Source organism: Triticum urartu, chromosome 2A (genome assembly GCF_056163025.1).
Source record: "Triticum urartu cultivar PI428250 chromosome 2A, HENAU_Tu73, whole genome shotgun sequence".
NCBI classification, from domain to species: domain Eukaryota; kingdom Viridiplantae; phylum Streptophyta; class Magnoliopsida; order Poales; family Poaceae; genus Triticum; species Triticum urartu.
The window spans coordinates 154,556,273-154,577,988 of record NC_141874.1 but is presented as its reverse complement, the minus strand read 5'-3'; the positions used below and the strand labels follow the sequence as shown (position 1 = coordinate 154,577,988).

The 21,716-nt window shown below is 45.2% G+C and overlaps 1 protein-coding gene across 1 annotated transcript; it reads right to left on the bottom strand.

The window, feature by feature from the left end:
- Positions 1-1,258: 1,258 nt before the first annotated feature.
- Positions 1,259-2,102, bottom strand: LOC147984348 (uncharacterized). Its single transcript, XM_087539745.1, has 2 exons — positions 1,820-2,102; positions 1,259-1,743 (listed from the first exon to the last, which is right to left on the bottom strand). Exons 1-2 carry the CDS (start codon positions 2,100-2,102, stop codon positions 1,259-1,261), a joined length of 768 nt encoding a protein of 255 aa, XP_087395871.1.
- Between the last annotated feature and the right edge of the window lie 19,614 nt (positions 2,103-21,716).

Here is a 21,716-nt window from a genome sequence, read left to right as displayed (position 1 = left end):
GCAGAATATGAAGCACTCCTGTATGGGTTGTGCATGGCCATCTCACTCGGCGTCCATCGCCTCATGGTCTATGGCGACTCAGATTTGGTAGTTAATCAAGTGATGAAGGAGTGGGACGTCAGAAGTCCAGCCATAACTGGTTACTGCAACACGGTGAGAAAGCTTGAGAAGAAGTTCGAGGGGTTAGAACTCCACCACATCCCCCGATTGAAAAATCAAGCAGCTGATGAATTGGCAAAGATAGGTTCGAAGAGAGAAGCCATTCACAACAATGTGTTCTTGGAGCATATTCACACACCGACAGTTCAGGAAGACCCTTTCACTGAAGAGCCTCCGCAACCTAAGAGCGCCACGGATCCGACTGAAGTCGAGGTCCCAGCTGTGGTCGACCTGATCATGGAGGTTCTAGCCATTACCCCCGACTGGACGGTGCCCTACATTGCGTACATCCTCAGGAAAGAGCTCCCAGATGATGAAGAAGAAGCTCGACAGATCGTCCGTCGATCCAAAGCTTTTACTGTGATAAGAGGGCAGCTGTTCAGAGAAAGTGTGACTGGAGTCGGTCAGAAGTGCATAACACGAGAAGAAGGTCGAATGATCCTCAATGACATCCACTCGGGGACCTGTGGTCACCATGCGTCCTCTCAGGCCATCGTGGCTAAAGCATACCGAGCTGGTTTCTATTGGCCACGAGCAAATGAGATGGCGAAAGATATAGTCGACAGATGTGAAGGCTGTCAATTTTACTCCGATATGTCTCACAAGCCAGCGTCAGCCCTGAAGACCATCCCCCTCGTCTGGCCCTTCGCTGTTTGGGGACTGGATATGGTTGGACCGCTGAGAACCGGCAAAAGCGGCTTCACTCACGTGCTCCATCCCTATCCGCAAGGACGATGAGGTGCAGGTCGACGCAACCTTCTCCTTCGGAGCTGCGACACAAATACAACATCCGCTCCATCCTTATCCGCAAGGACGACGAGGTGCAGGTCGACTGCAACCTTCTCCTTTGGAGCTGCGGCACAAATACAACGTTCGCTCCATCCCTATCCGCAAGGACGACGAGGTGCAGCAAGCAAAGTCCATCCGAAGGCAAACACAAGCACATTCGGAGATAAACCAAATTCAGATAAATCCTAAAAAAGTTCCTAGCAGCAAATCAAAAGTACTCGGGCACCAAGCCCGAAGGAGTTTAATGGTTACAGAAACCACTCGGCATTCCGAGGCAAATTTAAAGTGTATCCAAGTTTCATAAGATTGTTCACTCAGCCGGAGGAGGGCTAGCAGGCTCCACGAATGAGTCCAGATCGATCCCATCAGCGATCTGAGTGGCGGCAGCAATGAAAGTCTCCATGAAGGACTGGAAGTCGTGCTTTTTGGTGTTAGCGACTTTGATCGCAGCCAGCTTGTCTTCACGAGCCTCCTTGCAATGGACTCGCACCAGGGACAGCGCCACATCAGCACCACACCGGGCGGAGGATTTCTTCCATTCTTGCACTCGGTCAGGGATCTCGTTCAGTCGAGTCATCAGAGATTCCAGATCATTCTGAAGCGTCGCCCCTGGCCAAAGCGTCGAGTCGATTCGAGAGACAACCTCCTTCAGGCGTGCGAGGTAGCTTGTGGCGCTGGTGATACGGGACTCCAGTCGGAGCACGTTCATCGCAGTTTCGTCGCATACTGGGGAAGCGATAGGGTCCAGACCCGTCTCGACCCTTCCAGTTTCTTCGTCGAAGTCTTGGCAGAGTTCTGCAGCCAAAAGTCAATTCATCAACCGAGCAAAATCCGATTGCAAGCATCAACACAGTCGGATTAAAAGAAATACCTTCCAGCGCGAGATAAAGCTTCTTGGCGAGGGTCCTTAGATAAGCTTCTATGTCATTCCTCTTGCGGATCGCAGACTCCAACTTTTTGTTCAGGACGACCTTGTCCTTCTTCAGGCTGGTCACTTCGCGGTTAGCTTCATTAAGACAAGATTTCAGTTTATTCACCTCTCCTTCAAGCGTTCCGATTGAAGCAAGCTTCTTGTCTGCGAGGGCGGTTTTGTCTTGGGCTGCTTTTTGTGCGGCGGCGAGGTCCAAGTCCTTCTTGTCTAGAGCCAACTTCATTTTCTCTGCAAAAGAAGTAATCGAATCAAAGAAGAGATCAAAGAGATATATTGAAATTCAGTCGGCAATCAGTTACCTTCCATACCAGCGGCCTCGTCTTGAGCTTTTTTCAGATTTTGCTGAGCCAATTCCAAGTCTAAGTTGAGTTTCCTCTGCTTCTCTTCGAGTTCGACAAACTTGGAGATAAGAGTACAAGACTTCTGCAGGAGGCAAGAGACAAATCAATCGATAGGTTCGAAGGCAGTTCATTTCCTAGTGAATAAAACCTAAAGAAGTGGGCAACAAGCTGTTCAGACCCCACTCGACTGCCAGCAGTCGACCGCAGTCTCGGGGACTACACCTAGTGGGTGCACTTGGCGTGCCCCCACCGGTTCTGATCCGACTCAACCGGCCCGCCGGAGTCGAGTGCAAAAAAAAGAAAAGAAAAGAACAATTGAACAATTGCGCCGTCAAGAAAGAAGAACTCAGACCACAGTCAACTGCCAGCAGTCGACCGCGATCTCGGGGACTACACCCAGTGGGTGCACTTAGCGTGCCCCCACCAGTTCTGGTCCCACTCGCCCAGATCGAGTGGAAGAGCGAAACTACCAAAAACGACAGCGACACCCAGTAGGTGCTCTAATTCAACGCGAACAACAGGAGATTGTGCAGAAGAAGATTTTTCGAGAACAAAAACAGTCGGAAAGTCTACTCACCTGGACATTGGCCCGAAGGGAGGCACTAGCGTCGTAGGCAGCCTGACTGCTCTCGTGCACTATCTTCACCCGCTCCATCATCATATCAGCTTGTCGGATGGCTTCCGTAGCCGCTTCCGACTGGTTGTCTGGGATGGGGTAGCTGGTGAAAAAGTGTGCAGATGACCTAGGTGCGGTTGCTTGAAGCTCCATGGTGTGGAGTTGGATAGTTGAAGGAACCACAGGCGCGGTCGACCGCGTGGGATGCCCACTCGGCAAGGGTGCAGCGAACGTCACAGTGGCCCTGCCCGTGTCTTCAGCTTGACGGACGGGAGGCGTTGCAGTTGGTTCTTACCGAGCCACCCTGCCAGCTGTTACCTTCTTGCTCTTCCTAGGCTTAGGAGCCACATCTTCGTCGTCTTGCAGAAGATCAATGATGTTGGGTGGAGCTGCAAGACAGAACATTCGACCCCAAGTGAACCACTCGACCCTAAAAGGATCAAGAATCGAAATCACAAGAGTTCATACCTGGGTTAGAGGTTACCGCATCCTTCATTTCCTCCTCCCGGTACTGGTATGAAGAGGTCCCTGACGTAGCAGCACTGCAAAGGCCCGCATTCAATCGGTTACACCCAGTTAATCGAATCCACATGAAGGACAAGTCAGATGGTTACCCGGAGATAGTAGGAATGGTCACTTTGATCCTGGGCAAAGCTTTTGGCAGTTTGGAGGAGATGGCTTTCGGCACTTTCGGCGCTGGGGGCGGCGCGACCTTAGATTGCTTTGGAGCCTTCTCAGTCGGCGTCGGGGAAGACGTCCTGGGGCGCTTCGAGGACTACCCGATTAGCGCAGCCACCAAGTCCGAAGCGCTTGCCGGGTCATGAGTGTGCTTGGACCTCCTCTCCCTGCGAGGAGGCGAGTCGACTTCTTCCTCATCAGTCGATTCCTCGTTCTCCTCGTCCTCCTCGGCTTCCGAATGCTCCTCACCGCTCTCGCCCCCGCTCCCTTCTTCCTTAGCGCCTCGGTCCTGCACTCCGTTGGGCATCAAGTACATTTCAATGAGGGCCTGAAAGGATAATAATCAAAGGAAATTCAGTCGACCACAAACGGGACATCACATGGTGAATCGGAAAGATACTTGATAAAACAGAAATATACCTGCTCCGGCTGGTGCGAGTTGTCGAATGGAATCACCCTCCTGGACCCCCGAGGGTTGTCTTTGTTGCCAGTGATTCCCCTCAACCAGTTCTCCAAGATATCCTCGTTGACCTCCTCCGGGTGGATCCGAGTGGTATCCTCGAGCCCAGAGTACATCCACATCGGATGATCGCGCGCCTGAAGAGGTTGGATGCGTTGACCGAGAAAGACCTCCAGTAGATCCATCCTGGTCACTCCGTCGCAGACAAGCTAGATGACCCGTTCAACCAGCACCTTGACCTGCGCCTTCTCTTCTGGAACTACCTTCAGGGGAGCAGGCTTCTCCACTCGAGCCAAGGAGAAAGGAGGAAGTCCAGTCGACTGGCCAGGGGTTGGCTGATCCTTGCAGTAGAACCAAGTCGACTGCCAGCCCTGGACCGAGTCAGGAAGGATCATGGCCGGGAAAGTACTCTTGCTCCTCATCTGGATCCCCAGACCATCGCACATCTGGATCACCCGCATCCTCTCGTCACTCGACTTGGCCTTTTTGACCGACTGGGAACGGCAAGTGAAGATGTGTTTGAAAAGCCCCCAGTGCGATCGACAGTCCAAGAAGTTTTCGCACATGGACACGAAAGCGGTCAGATAGACTATGGTGTTCGGAGTGAAATGGTGGAGCTGAGCCCCAAAGAAGTTCAAAAAACCCCAGAAGAAAGGGTGGGGAGGCAGTGAGAATCCGCGATCTATGTGGGTTGCGAGGAGGACACACTCACCCTCTCTAGGCTGCGGCTCGGTTTCGTCCCCCGGGAGCCGAGCCGACTTGTGAGGGATCAATCCCCCCTATACCAGGTCGTCGAGGTCGTCCTGCGTGATCGCCGAGCGAATCCAGTCGCCCTGGATCCAACCCGCCGGGAGGCCGGACCTCGACGAGGATCCGCCCCGGCTACTCCGCTTGCCCTTCGCCTTCGCGGTCGCTTTTTTCGCGCGTTCCAGCGCCGCCGTCTTCTCCTTCCCCATGGTGACGGGTCGAGCTCGAACAGAGGTCCGGCGACGAAGCAAAAGAGAGAGTGGTGGAGAGATCGGGGGAAAGAGAAGAGAGAATGGGAGCACGCGGAGCAGAGGCCTGGCCCGGGACCTTTTATAAGGCCTTTCACCGAGTGGCTGACTGGTGGACCCAAGCGATCTAAACAAATCCCGCAACAGTCGCGCACGCAGTACGTGGCGAAAAAGGTGGCGCGGGGATTGAGGAGACTTGCCTAATCCGTACCGATAACTTCGGTTCCCCCCGTCTGGCGCACTTCCCAAAATTCGAATCCCGCGAGATCCGCGGAGAGCAGAACAACCTGTCAGACTGAAGACAAACAACCTCTACATCATCATTCGGAATTTTACCATGAAATTTCACTCGACAACAACCAAGAATGGACCAAGGCGATTGAGAAAGGAGTCGACGTCGTCACCTCAACTCATTGTTCCAGGACAAGGCATATTCATAGCACAAAGAGTGGGTCGGAAGTGTTCTCAACCCCTTCCTCACTCAAACCCTGATCCATTCGGGGGCTAATGATGAAGCTATGTACCTAGGGTAGGGTCATGGACCAGTCCAACATACTCTCCCCAAGGACATCTCTACAAAGAATCAGAAGCAGTCGAAGAGAAACCATCATCCACTCGACCATGGAGATGCGCTCACTCGACCACCTTGAAGACACTCGACCACCAGAAGATGAGGAACCCTCCACTCTGCAACGGTCAGGACTTAAACCATAGCATTATGAGCATTTATGACACTTTACTGTAGACGTTACCAGTAACGCCTTTCCTTTATGAGCATTGAACCCTGTGTAACGGAGGGGGGCTGGGGTCCTGGCGCACTCTATATAAGCCACCCCCTCCTCTGGGACAAGGGTTCACATCTTTTTGTAAACTCACACACACACATATAATCCAGTCGACCGCCTCAGGGCACCGAGACATAGGGTTGTTACTTCCTCTGAGAAGGGCCTGAACTCGTAAACTCATGCGTACAACTCCTCCATAGCTAGGATCTTGCCTCCTCATACTTACCCCCCATTCTATTGTCAGTCTTAGATCCACGACAGCGCCCCCCTCCCTTTCCTTCTCCCTCTCTCCCTCTCCTTCCTTCCCCCTCTCTTCCCTTGTTGAAAACCTACTAGGAATAGGATTCCTATTCCTAGTAGGAATCCTACTTGGGGGCGCGCCCCATGAGGGCTGGCCGGCCTCCCCCTTCCTCCTTTATATACGGGGGCATGGGGCACCCTAGGTGCTACCTCTTGAGCACTGCGTTGGATTTCCCCGAAGAGGAAGGGATGATGCAGCAAAGTAGCGTAAGTATTTCCCTCAGTTTTTGAGAACCAAGGTATCAATCCAGTAGGGGGCTACGCTCGAGTCCCTCGTACCTACACAAAAACAATAGCTCAACGCAACCAACGCACTTAGGAGTTGTCAATCCCTTCACGGTCACTTACGAAAGTGAGATCTGATAGAGATGATAAATAATATTTTTGGTATTTTTGGTATAGAGATGCAAAGTAAATAAAGTAAAAGCAAAGCAATAATAAAGTGCTGGAGATTGATATGATGAGAAAGAGACCCGGGGGCCATAGGTTTCACTAGTGGCTGCTACGTCTTGAGCTTGCGTTGGTTTTCCCCGAACAGGAAGGGATGATGCATCATAGTAGCGTAAGTATTTCCCTCAGTTTTTGAGAACCAAGGTATCAATCCAGTAGGAGCTGTAACACCCCGGATGTAACTTTCCCTATTTGTACTCCAACTCTTGTCGTTTCCGGCGTTAAGTTATATTTATTTCCTCGGGTTCGGGTCCTTGTCTCCGTGTGTTGTTTTCGTTGTCATGCATCTCATATCATGTCATCATGTGCATTGCATTTGCATACGTGTTCATCTCATGCATTCGAGCATTTTCCCCGTTGTCCGTTTTGCATTCCGGTGCTTCGTTCTCCTCCGGTGGCCATTTCTATCTTTCTTTCGTGTGTGGGGATTAAACATTTCCGGATTGGACCGGGACTTGCCAAGCGGCCTTGGTTTACTACCGGTAGACCGCCTGTCAAGTTTCATACCATTTGGACTTCGTTTGATACTCCAACGGTTAACCGAGGGACCGAAAAGGCCTCGTGTGTGTTGCAGCCCAACACCCCTCCAATTTGGCCCAAAACCCACCTAACTCTGCTCCATGTCCTAGAGCGTTCGATCATGATTGCGTGGCCGAAAACCGCACCTCATTTGGACTCTCCTAGCTCCCTCTATGCCTATAAATAGACCCCTCCGTTTTCGGATCTTCTTCCTCCCCGAAACCCTAAAACTGCACCTCCTGCCGACGGACACGTCCGATTCGGGCCGGACGTGTCCGCCACCGCCAGCCGCCGCCACGTGTCGCCGCCCCATTGGCTGCACCTGCCGTCCCCGCCGCCGGCCCGCGGAGGCCCAGGTCGGGCCCTCCACCGCTCCCGCCCGGGCCGAGGCGCTCGCCCGCGCGCGCCGCCGTCTCCTTCCTCCCGCCGCCTCGAGCCACCTCGCCGGCGGCCGCCACCTCGCCGGCGACCCCGCCGCGCTCCCCGCGTCGTCTCCTGCCGCCCGCCTTGCTCCGGCGCCGCCAACCGCCTCCCTCGCCGCGCCCTCCGCCGCCACGCGAGATCCGGCCGCGGGAGGCCCGAGCCCCGCCGGATCCGACGCTCGCCGAGCTCGCCGACGACCTCCCTCCGGCCGCCGTCGTCCTCTCCGGTGAGGTCCAGTGGATCGGGACGAGATCCACCGGGATCTCATCCAAACGCAGCCCCGCGCCGCCCGGATCCCTCCGTCCCGGGATATCCTCGTCCCGTTGACTTTCTGCACAGGGTATAAATTTCGTCTAAGTCCCAGAATTCCTGATCCAAGTTGCTCTGTTCGAGGCCCCGTAATTTTGCATTCATAGCTCCGATTCATGCATATAGCATATCAAAATGTTCATCTCAGAGAGTACATCATTTCATTCCATTGCATCATTTTCATTCGAGTTCATCCTGATGCCCGAAATGCTGTTAGGAGAGGGCTACTTGAGTTAATTGTCAAATCTGTTACTCCGTTTGGCACTTTTGTCATTTTTGCCATGATTAAAGTGTGCATGCTATGCCCGTGAGTTCTTCATATGTTTTGTTAAGGGTTTTGTCATCTATCCAGAGGTGAAACCCATGTATTTTTAGGATGTTTGTGGTGACTTGTGCAAGCTTGCAAAGTGGTGCACTTGCTAGTTCTGTTTTCAGGGACTTAGTGATTTCACTAAGTCCTGGGATTGTTTATCTCATGATGCCATATGTTCTTGTTGTTTCCTAGTGATCCGTGCCTCTTTTGAGGATGATCAGTAAGGGAGTTTTGTTAATATTGTAGTGCTCTATCCATCCATGGCTTTGTTTGCAATTATGGAGCACCCTAGCTTGAGTCAATCGAGCTCTACTTTTGCTTCGTTGCGAATCTGGGCAGATCGTCAACTTGTTTGCGATTTTGCCGATGTTATTGTAGTTGATCCGTGCATGCTATGCCATTTTTCTTGCCATGTCTAGCTTGTATTTTGTGCCTTCTTTATGGGTGTATGCTTGTCTTGCCATGACTTGCACCGTGGTGAGTGCATCGAGCTCGTAAACATGCCTTCGTGAGTTATGTTTCAGCATGTCCCAGTTTTTCTCTGTCTGAAACTGATTATGTTTTTGCTATGTTCGTGTGCTTGTTATTATATTTTGTGATCCCTTTCGGCTCAAGGTCACTAAGGGACTTTTGTTAAGCTTGTTGAGTAGCTCCATGCCATGTCTTTCTTTGTCATGTTCAGGTCCTGTAGCATGTTGTTTTGTTGCTCCGAAGAGGGCTAATGATCTGAAATTCCAGACAAGTGTTAATTTCACTAAGTCTGAGATCTGTTTACCGTTTGCGTTTTTGCCATGCTTGTTTGAATCTTCTAATGGATGAATTGTCCATAGCTCAGTGCTAGACTGTTGTTAAGCATCTTGTGTGCATCCCTGCATGTATTTTGTTGTCATGTTTGGGTGCTGTAGCATGTTCATCTCATTGCATTTAGGTGTCTACTTGCTGTAAATCGCAGATCGGTGTCATTTTTGAAACGCTTGCCATTCCAAACAGTAACTCCGATTCCGGCGTTCTTTATATCGTTTTCAAGCGATTTCATCTCATCTTTCCAGTGGCACACTTGGAATTCCAAGTTGAGGCCAGGTTCATGCATTTCCTGTCATATCTTGCATTTTGCATCCCGCATCGCATCCCGCATAGCATATCATCATTTCATCATATTGCTTGGTCTTGCACGTGGTTGATTGTATCCTTGTTGCTGTTTGTCTTGTTTGGGTAGAGCCGGGAGACGAGTTCGCTAACGAGGAGCCCGTTGAGTTTGCTTTTGAGGATCCAGTCAACTCTGACAGCTGTGCAGGCAAGATGATCATACCCTCGAAATCACTACTATCTTTGCTATGCTAGTTTGCTCGCTCTTTTGCTATGCCATTGCTACGATGCCTACCACTTGCTTGCAAGCCTCCCAAATTGCCATGTCAAACCTCTAACCCACCATTGTCCTAGCAAACCGTTGATTGGCTATGTTACCGCTTTGCTCAGCCCCTCTTATAGCGTTGCTAGTTGCAGGTGAAGATTGGAGGCCGTTCCTTATTGGAACATCTTTTATTTACTTGTTGGGATATCATTATATTGCATGTTATCTTAATGAACATATATACTTGGTAAAGGGTGGAAGGCTCGGCCTCTCGCCTAGTGTTTTGTTCCACTCTTGCCTCCCTAGTTTCCGTCATATCGGTGTTATGTTCCCGGATTTTGTTCCTTATGCGGTTGGGTTATAATGGGAACCCCTTGATAGTTCGCCTTGATTAAAGCTTTTCCAGCAATGCCCAACCTTGCTTTTACCATTCGCCACCTAGCCTCTTTTTCCCTTGGGTTACCGGAGCCCAAGGGTCATCTTATTTTAAACCCCCCCCCCCCGGGCCAGTGCTCCCTCTGAGTGTTGGTCCGAACTGAGCTGCCTGCGGGGCCACCTCGGGGAAACTTGAGGGTTGGTTTTACTCGTAGCTAGTCTCATCTGAGTGTGCCCTGAGAACGAGATATGTGTAGCTTCTATCGGGATTTGTCGGCACATTCGGGTGGTGTTGCTGGTCTTGTTTTAACCTGTCGAAGTGTCTTGAGTTACCGAGATACTGAGTCTGATCGGAACGTCTTGGGAGGAGGTCTATTCCTTCGTTGACCGTGAGAGCTTGTCATGGGCTAAGTTGGGACTCCCCTGCAGGGATTGAACTTTCGAAAGCCGTGCCCGCGGTTATGGGCAGATGGGAATTTGTCAATGTCCGGTTATAGATAACTTGAACCTTAATTAATTAAAATGAATCAACTGAGTGTGTTGCCGTGATGGCCTCTTCTCGACGGAGTCCGGGAAGTGGACACGGTGTTGGAGTAATGTTTGCGCAGGTTGCTCTCTAGTTTCTCGCTCGCGCTTTGCCTCCTCTTCTCGCTCTCTTTTGCGAATAAGTTAGCCACCATACTCGCTAGTCGCTTGCTGCAGCTCCTTATATTTACCTTGCCTTACCTATAAGCTTAAATAGTCTTGATCGCGAGGGTGCGAGATTGCTGAGTCCCCGTGGCTCACAGATTGCTATTACACCAGATGCAGGGCCCGTTGATTCCACTCCAGGAAACGCGTATGAGCTCAAGTGGGAGTTCAACGAAGACTATCAACGATACTATGTTTCCTTTCCCGATGATTAGTAGTGGTGCCCAGTTGGGGGTGATTGGGACCGTTGTCGCATGTTGGGTTCTCTTTTATTTTGGCACCGTAGTCGGGCCTTGAGTGTATGGATGATGTAATGTTATTTATGTACTTGATTGACGTGGCGAGTGTAAGCCAACTATGTTATCTCCCTTTTTATTATCATATTACATGGGATGTTGTGAAGATTGCCTAACTTGCGACATATGCCTTCAATGCGATTATATCTCTAAGTCGTGCCTCGACACGTGGGAGCTATAGTCGCATCGAGGGTGTTACAGGAGCCCACGCTCAACTCCCTCATACCTGCACAAAGCGATAGCTACTCGCAACCAACGCGATTAGGGGTTGTCAAGCCCTTCACGGTCACTTACGAGAGTGAGATCTGATAGATATAATATTTTTGGTATTTTTGGTATAAAGATGCAAAGTAAAAAGTAAAGGAAGAGTAAAAAAGCAAAGCAAGATTAAAGTGATGGAGATTGATATGATGAGAATAGACCCGGGGGCCATAGGTTTCACTAGTGGCTTCTCTCAAGAGCATAAGTATTCTACGGTGGGTGAACAAATTATTGTTGAGCAATTGACAGAATTGAGCATAGTTATGAGAATATCTAGGCATGATCATGTATATAGGCATCACGTCCGTGACAAGTAGATCGAAACGATTCTGCGTCTACTACTATTACTCCACTCATCGACCGCTATCCAGCATGCATCTAGAGTATTAAGTTAAAAACAGAGTAACGCCTTAAGCAAGATGACATGATGTAGAGAGATAAATTCATGCAATATGAAATAAACCCCATCTTGTTATCCTCGATGGCAACGATACAATACGTGCCTTGCTGCCCCTTCTGTCACTGGGTAAGGACACCACAAGATCGAACCCAAAGCTAAGCACTTCTCCCATGGCAAGAACTACCAATCTAGTTGGCCAAACCAAACAGATAATTCGAAGAGACTTGCAAAGATAACCAATCATACATAAAAGAATTCAGAGAAGATTCAAATATTATTCATAGATAGACTTGATCATAAACCCACAATTCATCGGTCTGAACAAACACACCGCAAAAAGAAGATTACATCAAATAGATCTCCACAAGAGAGGGGGAGAACTTCGTATTGAGATTCAAAGAGAGAGAAGAAGCCATCTAGCTACTAACTATGGACCCGAAGGTCTGAGGTAAACTACTCACACTTCATCGGAGAGGCTATGATGATGTAGAAGCCCTCCGTGATGACGGCCCTCTTCCGGCGGAGCTCCGGAATAGGCCCCAAGATGGGATCTCGTGGATACAGAAAGTTGCGGTGGTGGAATTAGGTTTTTGGCTCCTGTTCTGATCGTTTGGGGGTACGTGTGTATATATAGGAGGAAGAAGTACGTCGGAGGAGCAACGAGGGGCCCACGAGGCAGGGGGCACGCCCTAGGGGGGGCTCCCCCCACCCTCGTGACCGCCTCTTTTGTTCCTTGGAGCAGGGTCCAAGTCTCCTGGATCATGTTCGGTGAGAAAATCACGTTCCCGAAGATTTTATTCCGTTTGGACTCCGTTTGATATTCCATTTATCCGAAACACTGAAATAGGCAAAAAAACAGCAATTCTGGGCTGGGCCTCCGGTTAATAAGTTAGTCCCAAAAATAATATAAAAGTGGAAAATAAAGCCCAATATAGTCCAAAACAGTAGATAATATAGCATGGATCAATCAAAAATTATAGATACGTTGGTGACATGAGGAATTTATCTAAATATCACTCTTAAAATAAAAAATGACAGTAGTTCTCGTGAGCGCTGAAGTTTTTGTTTTTTACAGCAAGTTCAACAAGACTTTCCCCAAGTCTTCCCAACGGTTCTACTTGACACAAACACTAATTAAACACAAAAAAACACAACCAAAACAGAGGCTAAATAATTTATTTATTACTAAACAGGAGCAAAAGGCAAGGAATAAAAATAAAATTGGGTTGCCTCCCGACAAGCGCTATCGTTTAACGCCCTAGCTAGGCATAAAAGCGAGGATTGATCTAGGTATTGCCATCTTTGGTAGGCAATCCAGAAGTGGCTCTCATGATAGTTTCATATGGTAATTTTATTTTCTTTCTTGAAAAGTGTTCCATGCCCTTTTTTAATGGAAATTGAAATCTAATATTCCCTTCCTTCATATCAATAATCGCACCAACCGTTCTAAGGAAAGGTCTACCAAGAATAATAGGGCAAGAAGGATTGCAATCTATATCAAGAACAATGAAATCTACGGGCACATAATTCCTATTTGCAACAATAAGAACATCATTAATCCTTCCCATAGGTTTCTTAATAGTGGAATCCGCAAGATGCAAGTTTAGAGAGCAATCATCAAAGTTACGGAAATCTAGTAAATCACACAAAGTCTTGGGAATAGTAGAGACACTAGCACCCAAATCACACAAAGCATAAAACTCATGATCTTTAATTTTAATTTTAATAGTTGGTTCCCACTCATCATAGAGTTTTCTAGGGATAGAAACTTTCAACTCAAGTTTTTCTTCATAAGATTGCATCAAGGCATCAACAATATGTTCGGTGATGGCTTTATTTTGATTATAAGCATGTGGAGAATTTAGCACAGATTGCAACAAGGAAATACAATCAATTAAAGGGCAACTTTCATAATTAAATTCCTTGAAATCCAATATAGTGGGTTTAGCAACATCTAGATTTTTATTTCTTTCAATCCCACTTTCATCAATTTCATCATTAAGATCTAAACACTCCGAATTTTTAGAACGCCTTCTAGGTAAAGGAAGATCATATTCAGTTTCATCAAGATTCATATTGCAAGATAAAGATTTAATAGGAGACACATCAATAACTTTTAGATCTTCATCTTGATTTTCATAGGTATTGGAAGAACACGCTTTAATAAAGGCATCTTTGGAAGCACGCATCCTAGAGGTTCTTTCCTTACACTCATCAATTGAAATTCTCATGGCTTTTAGAGACTCATTGATATCATGCTTAGGTGGAATAGATCTAAGTTTCAAAGAATCAACATCAAGAGCAATTCTATCAACATTCCTAGCCAAATCATCAATCTTAAGCATTTTTTCTTCAATCATAGCATTAAAATTCTTTTGCGAGGAAATAAATTCTTTAATATTAGATTCAAAATCAAAGGGTATCTTATTATAATTCCCATAAGAGTTATTGTAGGAATTTCCATAATTATTAGAAGGATTACTAGGATAAGGCCTAGGATTAAAATTCCCTCTATAAGCGTTGTTACCAAAATTATTCCTACCAACAAAATTCACATCCATAGATTCATTGTTATTCTCAATAAAAGTAGACAAAGGCATATCATTAGGATCAGAACAAACACTGTTAGTAGCAAATAATTTCATAAGTTCATCCATCTTTCCACTCAACACATTAATTTCTTCTATCGCATGCACTTTTTTATTAGAAGATCTTTCAGTATGCCATTGAGAATAATTAACCATAATATTATCTAGGAGTTTAGTAGCATCTCCTAAAGTGATTTCCATAAAAGTGCCTCCCGCGGCCGAATCTAAAAGATTTCTAGAAGCAAAATTCAATCCGGCATAAATTTTTTGTATAATCATCCACAAATTCAAACCATGAGTAGGGCAATTACGTATCATTAATTTCATTCTCTCCCAAGCTTGTGCAACATGTTCATGATCAAGTTGTTTAAAGTTCATAATATCGTTTCTAAGAGAGATGATCTTAGCGGGAGGAAAATACTTAGAGATAAAAGCATCTTTGCACTTGTTCCATGAATCAATACTATTCTTAGGCAAAGACGAAAACCAAGCTTTAGCACGATCTCTAAGCGAAAAAGGAAATAGCTTCATTTTAACGACATCATTATTGACATCTTTTTTATTTAACATATCACATAAATCAACGAAGCTATTCAGATGAGTAGCGGCATCTTCACTAGGAAGGCCAGCGAATTGATCTTTCATAACAAGATTCAACAAAGCAGTATTAATTTCACAAGATTCAGCATCGGTAAGAGGAGCAATCGGAGTGCTAAGGAAATCATTATTGTTGGTATTGGTGAAGTCACACAATTTAGTAGTATCTTGAGCCATTGCGACAAACAAGCAATCTAACACACGAGCAAACAAAAAGCAAACGGGCAAAAAGAGGCAAATAGAGAGGGAGGATAGGGAGAGAGAGAGAGGGTGAATAAAACGGCAAGGGTGAATTGGGGGGAGAGGAAAACGAGAGGCAAATGGAAAATAATGTAATGCGAGAGATAGGGATTCTGATGGTTACTTGGTATGTTGACTTTTTGCGTAGACTCCCTGGCAACGGCGCCAGAAATCCTTCTTGCTACGTCTTGAGCTTGCGTTGGTTCTCCCCGAAGAGGGAGGGATGATGCAGCAGAGTAGCGTAAGTATTTCCCTTAGTTTTTGAGAACCAAGGTATCAATCCAATAGGAGCCCACGCTCAACTCCCTCGTACCTGCACAAAGCGATAGCTACTCGCAACCAACGCGATTAGGGGTTGTCAAGCCCTTCACGGTCACTTACGAGAGTGAGATCTGATAGATATAATATTTTTGGTATTTTTGTTATAAAGATGCAAAGTAAAAAGTAAAGGCAAAGTAAAAAAGCAAAGCAAGATTAAAGTGATGGAGATTGATATGATGAGAATAGACCCGGGGGCCATAGGTCTCACTAGTGGCTTCTCTCAAGAGCATAAGTATTCTACGATGGGTGAACAAATTACTGTTGAGCAATTGATAGAATTGAGCATAGTTATGAGAATATCTAGGCATGATCATGTATATAGGCATCACGTCCGTGACAAGTAGATCGAAACGATTCTACATCTACTACTATTACTCCACTCATCGACCGCTATCCAGCATGCATCTAGAGTATTAAGTTAAAAACAGAGTAACGCCTTAAGCAAGATGACATGATGTAGAGAGATAAATTCATGCAATATGAAATAAACCCCATCTTGTTATCCTCGATGGCAACGATACAATACGTGCCTTGCTGCCCCTTTTGTCACTGGTTAAGGACACCGCAAGATCGAACCCAAAGCTAAGCACTGCTCCCATGGCAAGAACTACCAATCTAGTTGGCCAAACCAAACGGATAATTCGAAGAGACTTGCAAAGATAACCAATCATACATAAAAGAATTCAGAGAAGATTCAAATATTATTCATAGATAGACTTGATCATAAACCCACAATTCATCGGTCTCAACAAACACACCGCAAAAAGAAGATTACATCGAATAGATCTCCACAAGAGAGGGGGAGAACTTTGTATTGAGATTCAAAGAGAGAGAAGAAGCCATCTAGCTACTAACTATGGACCCGAAGGTCTGAGGTAAACTACTCACACATCATCGGAGAGTCCATGATGATGTAGAAGCCCTGCGTGATGACGGCCCTCTTCCGGCGGAGCTCCGGAACAGGCCCCAAGATGGGATCTCGTGGATACAGAAAGTTGCGGCGGTGGAATTAGGTTTTTGGCTCATGTTCTGATCGTTTGGGGGTACGTGTGTATATATAGGAGGAAGAAGTACGCCAGAGGAGCAACGAGGGGCCCACGAGGTAGGGGGGCGCGCCCTGGGGGGGCGCCCCCCACCCTCGTGACCGCCTCTTTTGTTCCTTGGAGCAGGGTCCAAGTCTCCTGGATCACGTTCGGTGAGAAAATCACGTTCCTGAAGATTTTATTCCGTTTGGACTCCGTTTGATATTCCGTTTATCCGAAACACTGAAATAGGCAAAAAACAGCAATTCTAGGCTGGGCCTCCGGTTAATAAGTTAGTCCCAAAAATAATATAAAAGTGGAAAATAAAGCCCAATATAGTCCAAAACAGTAGATAATATAGCATGGAGCAATCAAAAATTATAGATACGTTGGAGACGTATCAGTGGCTTCTCTCAAGAGCATAAGTATTCTACGGTGGGTGAACAAATTACTGTTGAGCAATTGACAGAATTTAGCATAGTTATGAGAATATCTAGGTATGATCATGTATATAGGCATCACGTCCGAGACAAGTAGACCGAAACGATTCTGCATCTACTACTATTACTCCATTCATCGACCGCTATCCAGCATGCATCTAGAGTATTAAGTTAAAAACAGAGTAACGCCTTAAGCAAGATGACATGATGTAGAGGGATAGTTTCATGCAATATGATAAAAACCCCATCTTGTTTTCCTCGATGGCAACGATACAATACGTGCCTTGCTGCCCCTTCTGTCACTGGGAAAGGACACCGCAAGATCGAACCCAAAGCTAAGCACTTCTCCCATGGCAAGAGCAACCAATCTAGTAGGCCGAACCAATCTGATAATTCGAAGAGACTTGCAAAGATAACCAATCATACATAAAAGAATTCAGAGAAGATTCAAATATTATTCATAGATAGACTTGATCATAAACCCACAATTCATCGGTCTCAACAAACACACCGCAAAAAGAAGATTACATCGAATAGATCTCCACAAGAGAGGGGGAGAACTTTGTATTGAGATTCAAAGAGAGAGAAGAAGCCATCTAGCTACTAGCTATGGACCCGTAGGTCTGAAGTAAACTACTCACACTTCATCGGAGGGGCTTGGATGATGATGTAGAAGCCCTCCGTGATTGATGCCTCCTCCGGCGGAGCTCCGGAACAGGCCCCAAGATGGGATCTCGTGGATACAGAAAGTTGCGGCGGTGGAATTAGGTTTTTGGCTCCGTCCCCGATCGTTTGGGGGTACGTGGATATATATAGGAGGAAGAAGTACGTCGGTGGAGCTTCGAGGGGCCCACGAGGCAGGGGGCGCGCCCTAGGTGGGGGGCCTACCCTCGTGACCACCTCGGGGCTTTCTTGACGAAGGGTCCAAGTCTCCTGGATCTTATCTAGTGAGCATATCACGTTTCCAAAGGTTTCATTCCGTTTGGACTCCGTTTGATATTCGTTTTCTTCGAAACCCTAAAACAGGCAAAAAATAGCAATTCTGGGTTGGGCCTCCGGTTAATAGGTTAGTGCCAAAAATAATATAAAAGTGGATAATAAAGCCCAATAATGTCTAAAACAGTAGATAATATATCATGGAGCAATCAAAAATTATAGATACGTTGAAGACGTATCAAGCATCCCCAAGCTTAATTCCTGCTCGTCCTTTTGTAGGTAAATGATAAAAACAGAATTTTTGATGCAGAGTGCTACTTGGCATAATTTCAATGTAAATCTTCTTAATTGTGGTATGAATATTCAGATTCGAAAGATTGAAGACAAAAGTTCATATTGATATAAAAATAATAATACTTCAAGCATACTAACAAAGCAATTATGTCTTCTCAAAATATCATGGCCAAAGAAAGCTATCCCTACAAAATCATATAGTCTGACTATGCTCTATCTTCACCACACAAAGTATTTAAATCATGCACAACCCCGATGACAAGCCAAGCAATTGTTTCATACTTTTGACATTTTCAAAACTTTTTCGATCTTCACGCAATACATGAGCGTGAGCCATGGATATAGCACTATAGGTGGAATAGAATGGTGGTTGTGGAGAAGACAAAAAGGGAGAAGATAGTCTCACATCAACTAGGCATATTAACGGGCTATGGAGATGCCCATCAATAGATATCAATGTGAGTGAGTAGGGATTGCCATGCAACGGATGCACTAGAGCTATAAGTATATGACAGCTCAAAAGAAACTAAGTGGGTGTGCATCCAACTCGCTTGCTCACGAAGACCTAGGGCATTTTTAGGAAGCCCATCATTGGAATATACAAGTCAAGTTCTATAATGAATAATTCCCACTAGTATATGAAAGTGACATAATGAGAAACTCTCTATCATGAAGATCATGGTGCTACTTTGAAGCACAAGTGTGGTAAAAGGATAGTAACATTGTCCCTTCTCTCTTTTTCTCTCATATTTTTTTATTTGGGCCTTTCTCTTTTTTTTGGCCTCTTTTTTTATTTTTTTCGTCCGGAGTCTCATCCCGACTTGTGGGGGAATCATAGTCTCCATCATCCTTTCCTCACTGGGACAATGCTCTAATAATGATGATCATCACACTTTTATATACTTACAACTCATGAATTACAACTCGATTCTTAGAACAAAATATGACTCTATATTAATGCCTCCGACGGTGTACCGGGATGTGCAATGACTCATGAGTGACATGTATGAAAGAATTATGAACGGTGGCTTTGCCACAAATACAATGTCAACTACATGATCATGCATAGCAATATGACAATGATGGAGCGTGTCATAATGAACGGAACGGTGGAAAGTTGCATGGCAATATATCTCGGAATGGCTATGGAAATGCCATGATAGGTAGGTATGGTGGATGTTTTGAGGAAGGTATTTGGTGGGTGTATGATACCGGCGAAAAGTGCGCGGTATTAGAGAGGCTAGCAATGGTGGAAGGAAGGAAAGTGCGTATAATCCATGGACTCAACATTAGTCGTAAAGAACTCATATACTTATTGCAAAAATATAGAAGTTATCAAAGCAAAGTATTACGCGCATGCTCCTAGGGGGATATATTGGTAGGAAAAGACCATCGCTCGTCCCCGACCACCACTCATAAGGAAGACAATAAATAAATAAATCATGCCCCGACTTCATCACATAACGGTTCACCATACGTGCATGCTACGAGAATCACAAAATTTAACACAAGCATTTCTCAAATTCACAACTACTCAACTAGCATGACTCTAATATCACCATCCTCATATCTCAAAACAATTATCAAGCATCAATTTCTTCTTAGTATTCAACACACTCATACGAAAGTTTTATTATTAATCTTGCATACCAAGCATATTAGGATTTTAATCAAATTACCATGCTATTAAGACTCTCAAAATAATCTAAGTGAAGCATGAGATATCAATAGTTTCTATGAAACAAATCCACCACCGTGCTCTAAAAGATATAAGTGAAGCACTAGAGCAAAACTATAAAGCTCAAAAGATATAAGTGAAGTACATAGAGTATTCTATCAAATTCCAAATCATGTATGGCTCTCTCAAAAGGTGTGTACAGCAAGGATGATTGTGTTAAACTAATAATCAAAGACTCAAATAATAAAAGACGCTCCAAGCAAAACACATATCATGTGGTGAATAAAAATATAGCTCCAAGTAAAGTTACCGATAGAAGTAGACGAAAGAGGGGATGCCCCGGAAGGGGCATCCCCAAGCTTTGGCTTTTAGGTGTCCTTAGATTATCTTGGGGGTGCCATGGGCATCCCCAATCTTAGGCTCTTGCCACTCCTTGTTCCATAATCCATCAAATCTTTACCCAAAACTTGAAAACTTCACAACACAAAACTTAAAGTAGAAAACTCGTGAGCTCCGTTAGCGAAAGAAAACAAAAGACCACTTCAAGGTACTGTAATGAACTCATTCTTTATTTATATTGGTGTTAAAACTACTGTATTCCAACTTCTCTATGGATTATAAACTATTTTACTAGCCATAGATTCATCAAAATAAGCAAACAACACACGAAAAACAGAATCTGTCAAAAACAGAACAGTCTGTAGTAATCTGTAGCTAGCACAAGATCTGGAACCCTGAAAATTCTAAAATAAATTGCTGGACATGAGGAATTTATCTATTAATCATATGCAAAAATAATTAACTAAATATCACTTTCCAAATAAAAATGACAGCAGTTCTCGTGAGCGCTAAAGTTTCTGTTTTTTACAGCAAGTTCAACAAGACTTTCCCCAAGTCTTCCCAACGGTTCTACTTGGCACAAACACTAATTAAACATAAAAAAACACAACCAAAACAGAGGCTACATAATTTATTTATTACTAAACAGGAGCAAAAATCAAGTAATAAAAATAAAATTGGGTTGCCTCCCAACAACCGCTATCGTTTAACGCCCCTAGCTAGGCATAACAAGCAAGAATAGATCTAGGTATTGCCATAATAATAAGATAGATTGTTAAAACTCATTTCATATTATCTACCTTCAGCAGCAAGTTTTCTTTGAGGCAAGAAAAAGTAATCAAAAGGGCTAAATTTGTTGGGACAAAAGTCTCCAAGATCAACCTTGGGAGGTATAGGTTCCTCCTTTGGTCCTTCATATTGCACAACCAATTCATCATTATAAGCATTCTTTTGACAAAACTTTGTGAGCCTATATTCAAGAGAATATCCCAATTCATTATATCGAATAGCTAAATCATCATTAATTTCAGAAATTCAATCAACTAAAACATTGGTAGGAACCCTTTTTCTAAGATTTTCATTGAAAGCAACATAGTCTAGAGATTGAAAACACATTATTTCTTCTTGATCAAAGAGGATAGTATCTATGGGAGGACGGCAAGCATCCACCCTATAATGCGCAAAGATTTCTTTGGCCTCTTTAATTATGAATCGAAACTCATGAGCCAAAAAGATCGTAACGGAACGCTTAACAGAAGAATGCTCAATATTAGAAAATTCTAGGAAAATCCTTTGTATAGAAGGATGCAAGTGCATGAATTGCCTCTCAAGTTCAACTACAAGCATGGCAATAGCGTCCGCAAGACTACTAGTTCTATGAAGAATAGAACTACCCATAGAAGGTAAAGCACCGGCACAAGTAAAGAAATCTTGAATAACTCCTTTTCCAATAATATTACCGCTACCAACACGAAATCTTTTTATATGAGAGATAGTGGGTTCTTTAGTAGGAGCATCAAAATTATTATCGACAATAGTATCCCCAATTTCAGACATAGAGGAAGAAGGTAAAGAACTAGCCATGACGACAAGCAAACAAACTAACACATGAGCAAACAAAGAGCAGACGGGAAAAAGAGGCAAATAGAGAGGGAGGATAGAGAGAGAGGGCGAATAAAACGGCAAGGGTGAAGTGGGGGAGAGGAAAACGAGAGGAAAATGGCAAATAATGTAATGCGGGAGATAGGGATTGTGATGGGTACTTGGTATGTTGACTTTTGCGCAGACTCCCTGGCAACGGCGCCAGAAATTCTTCTTGC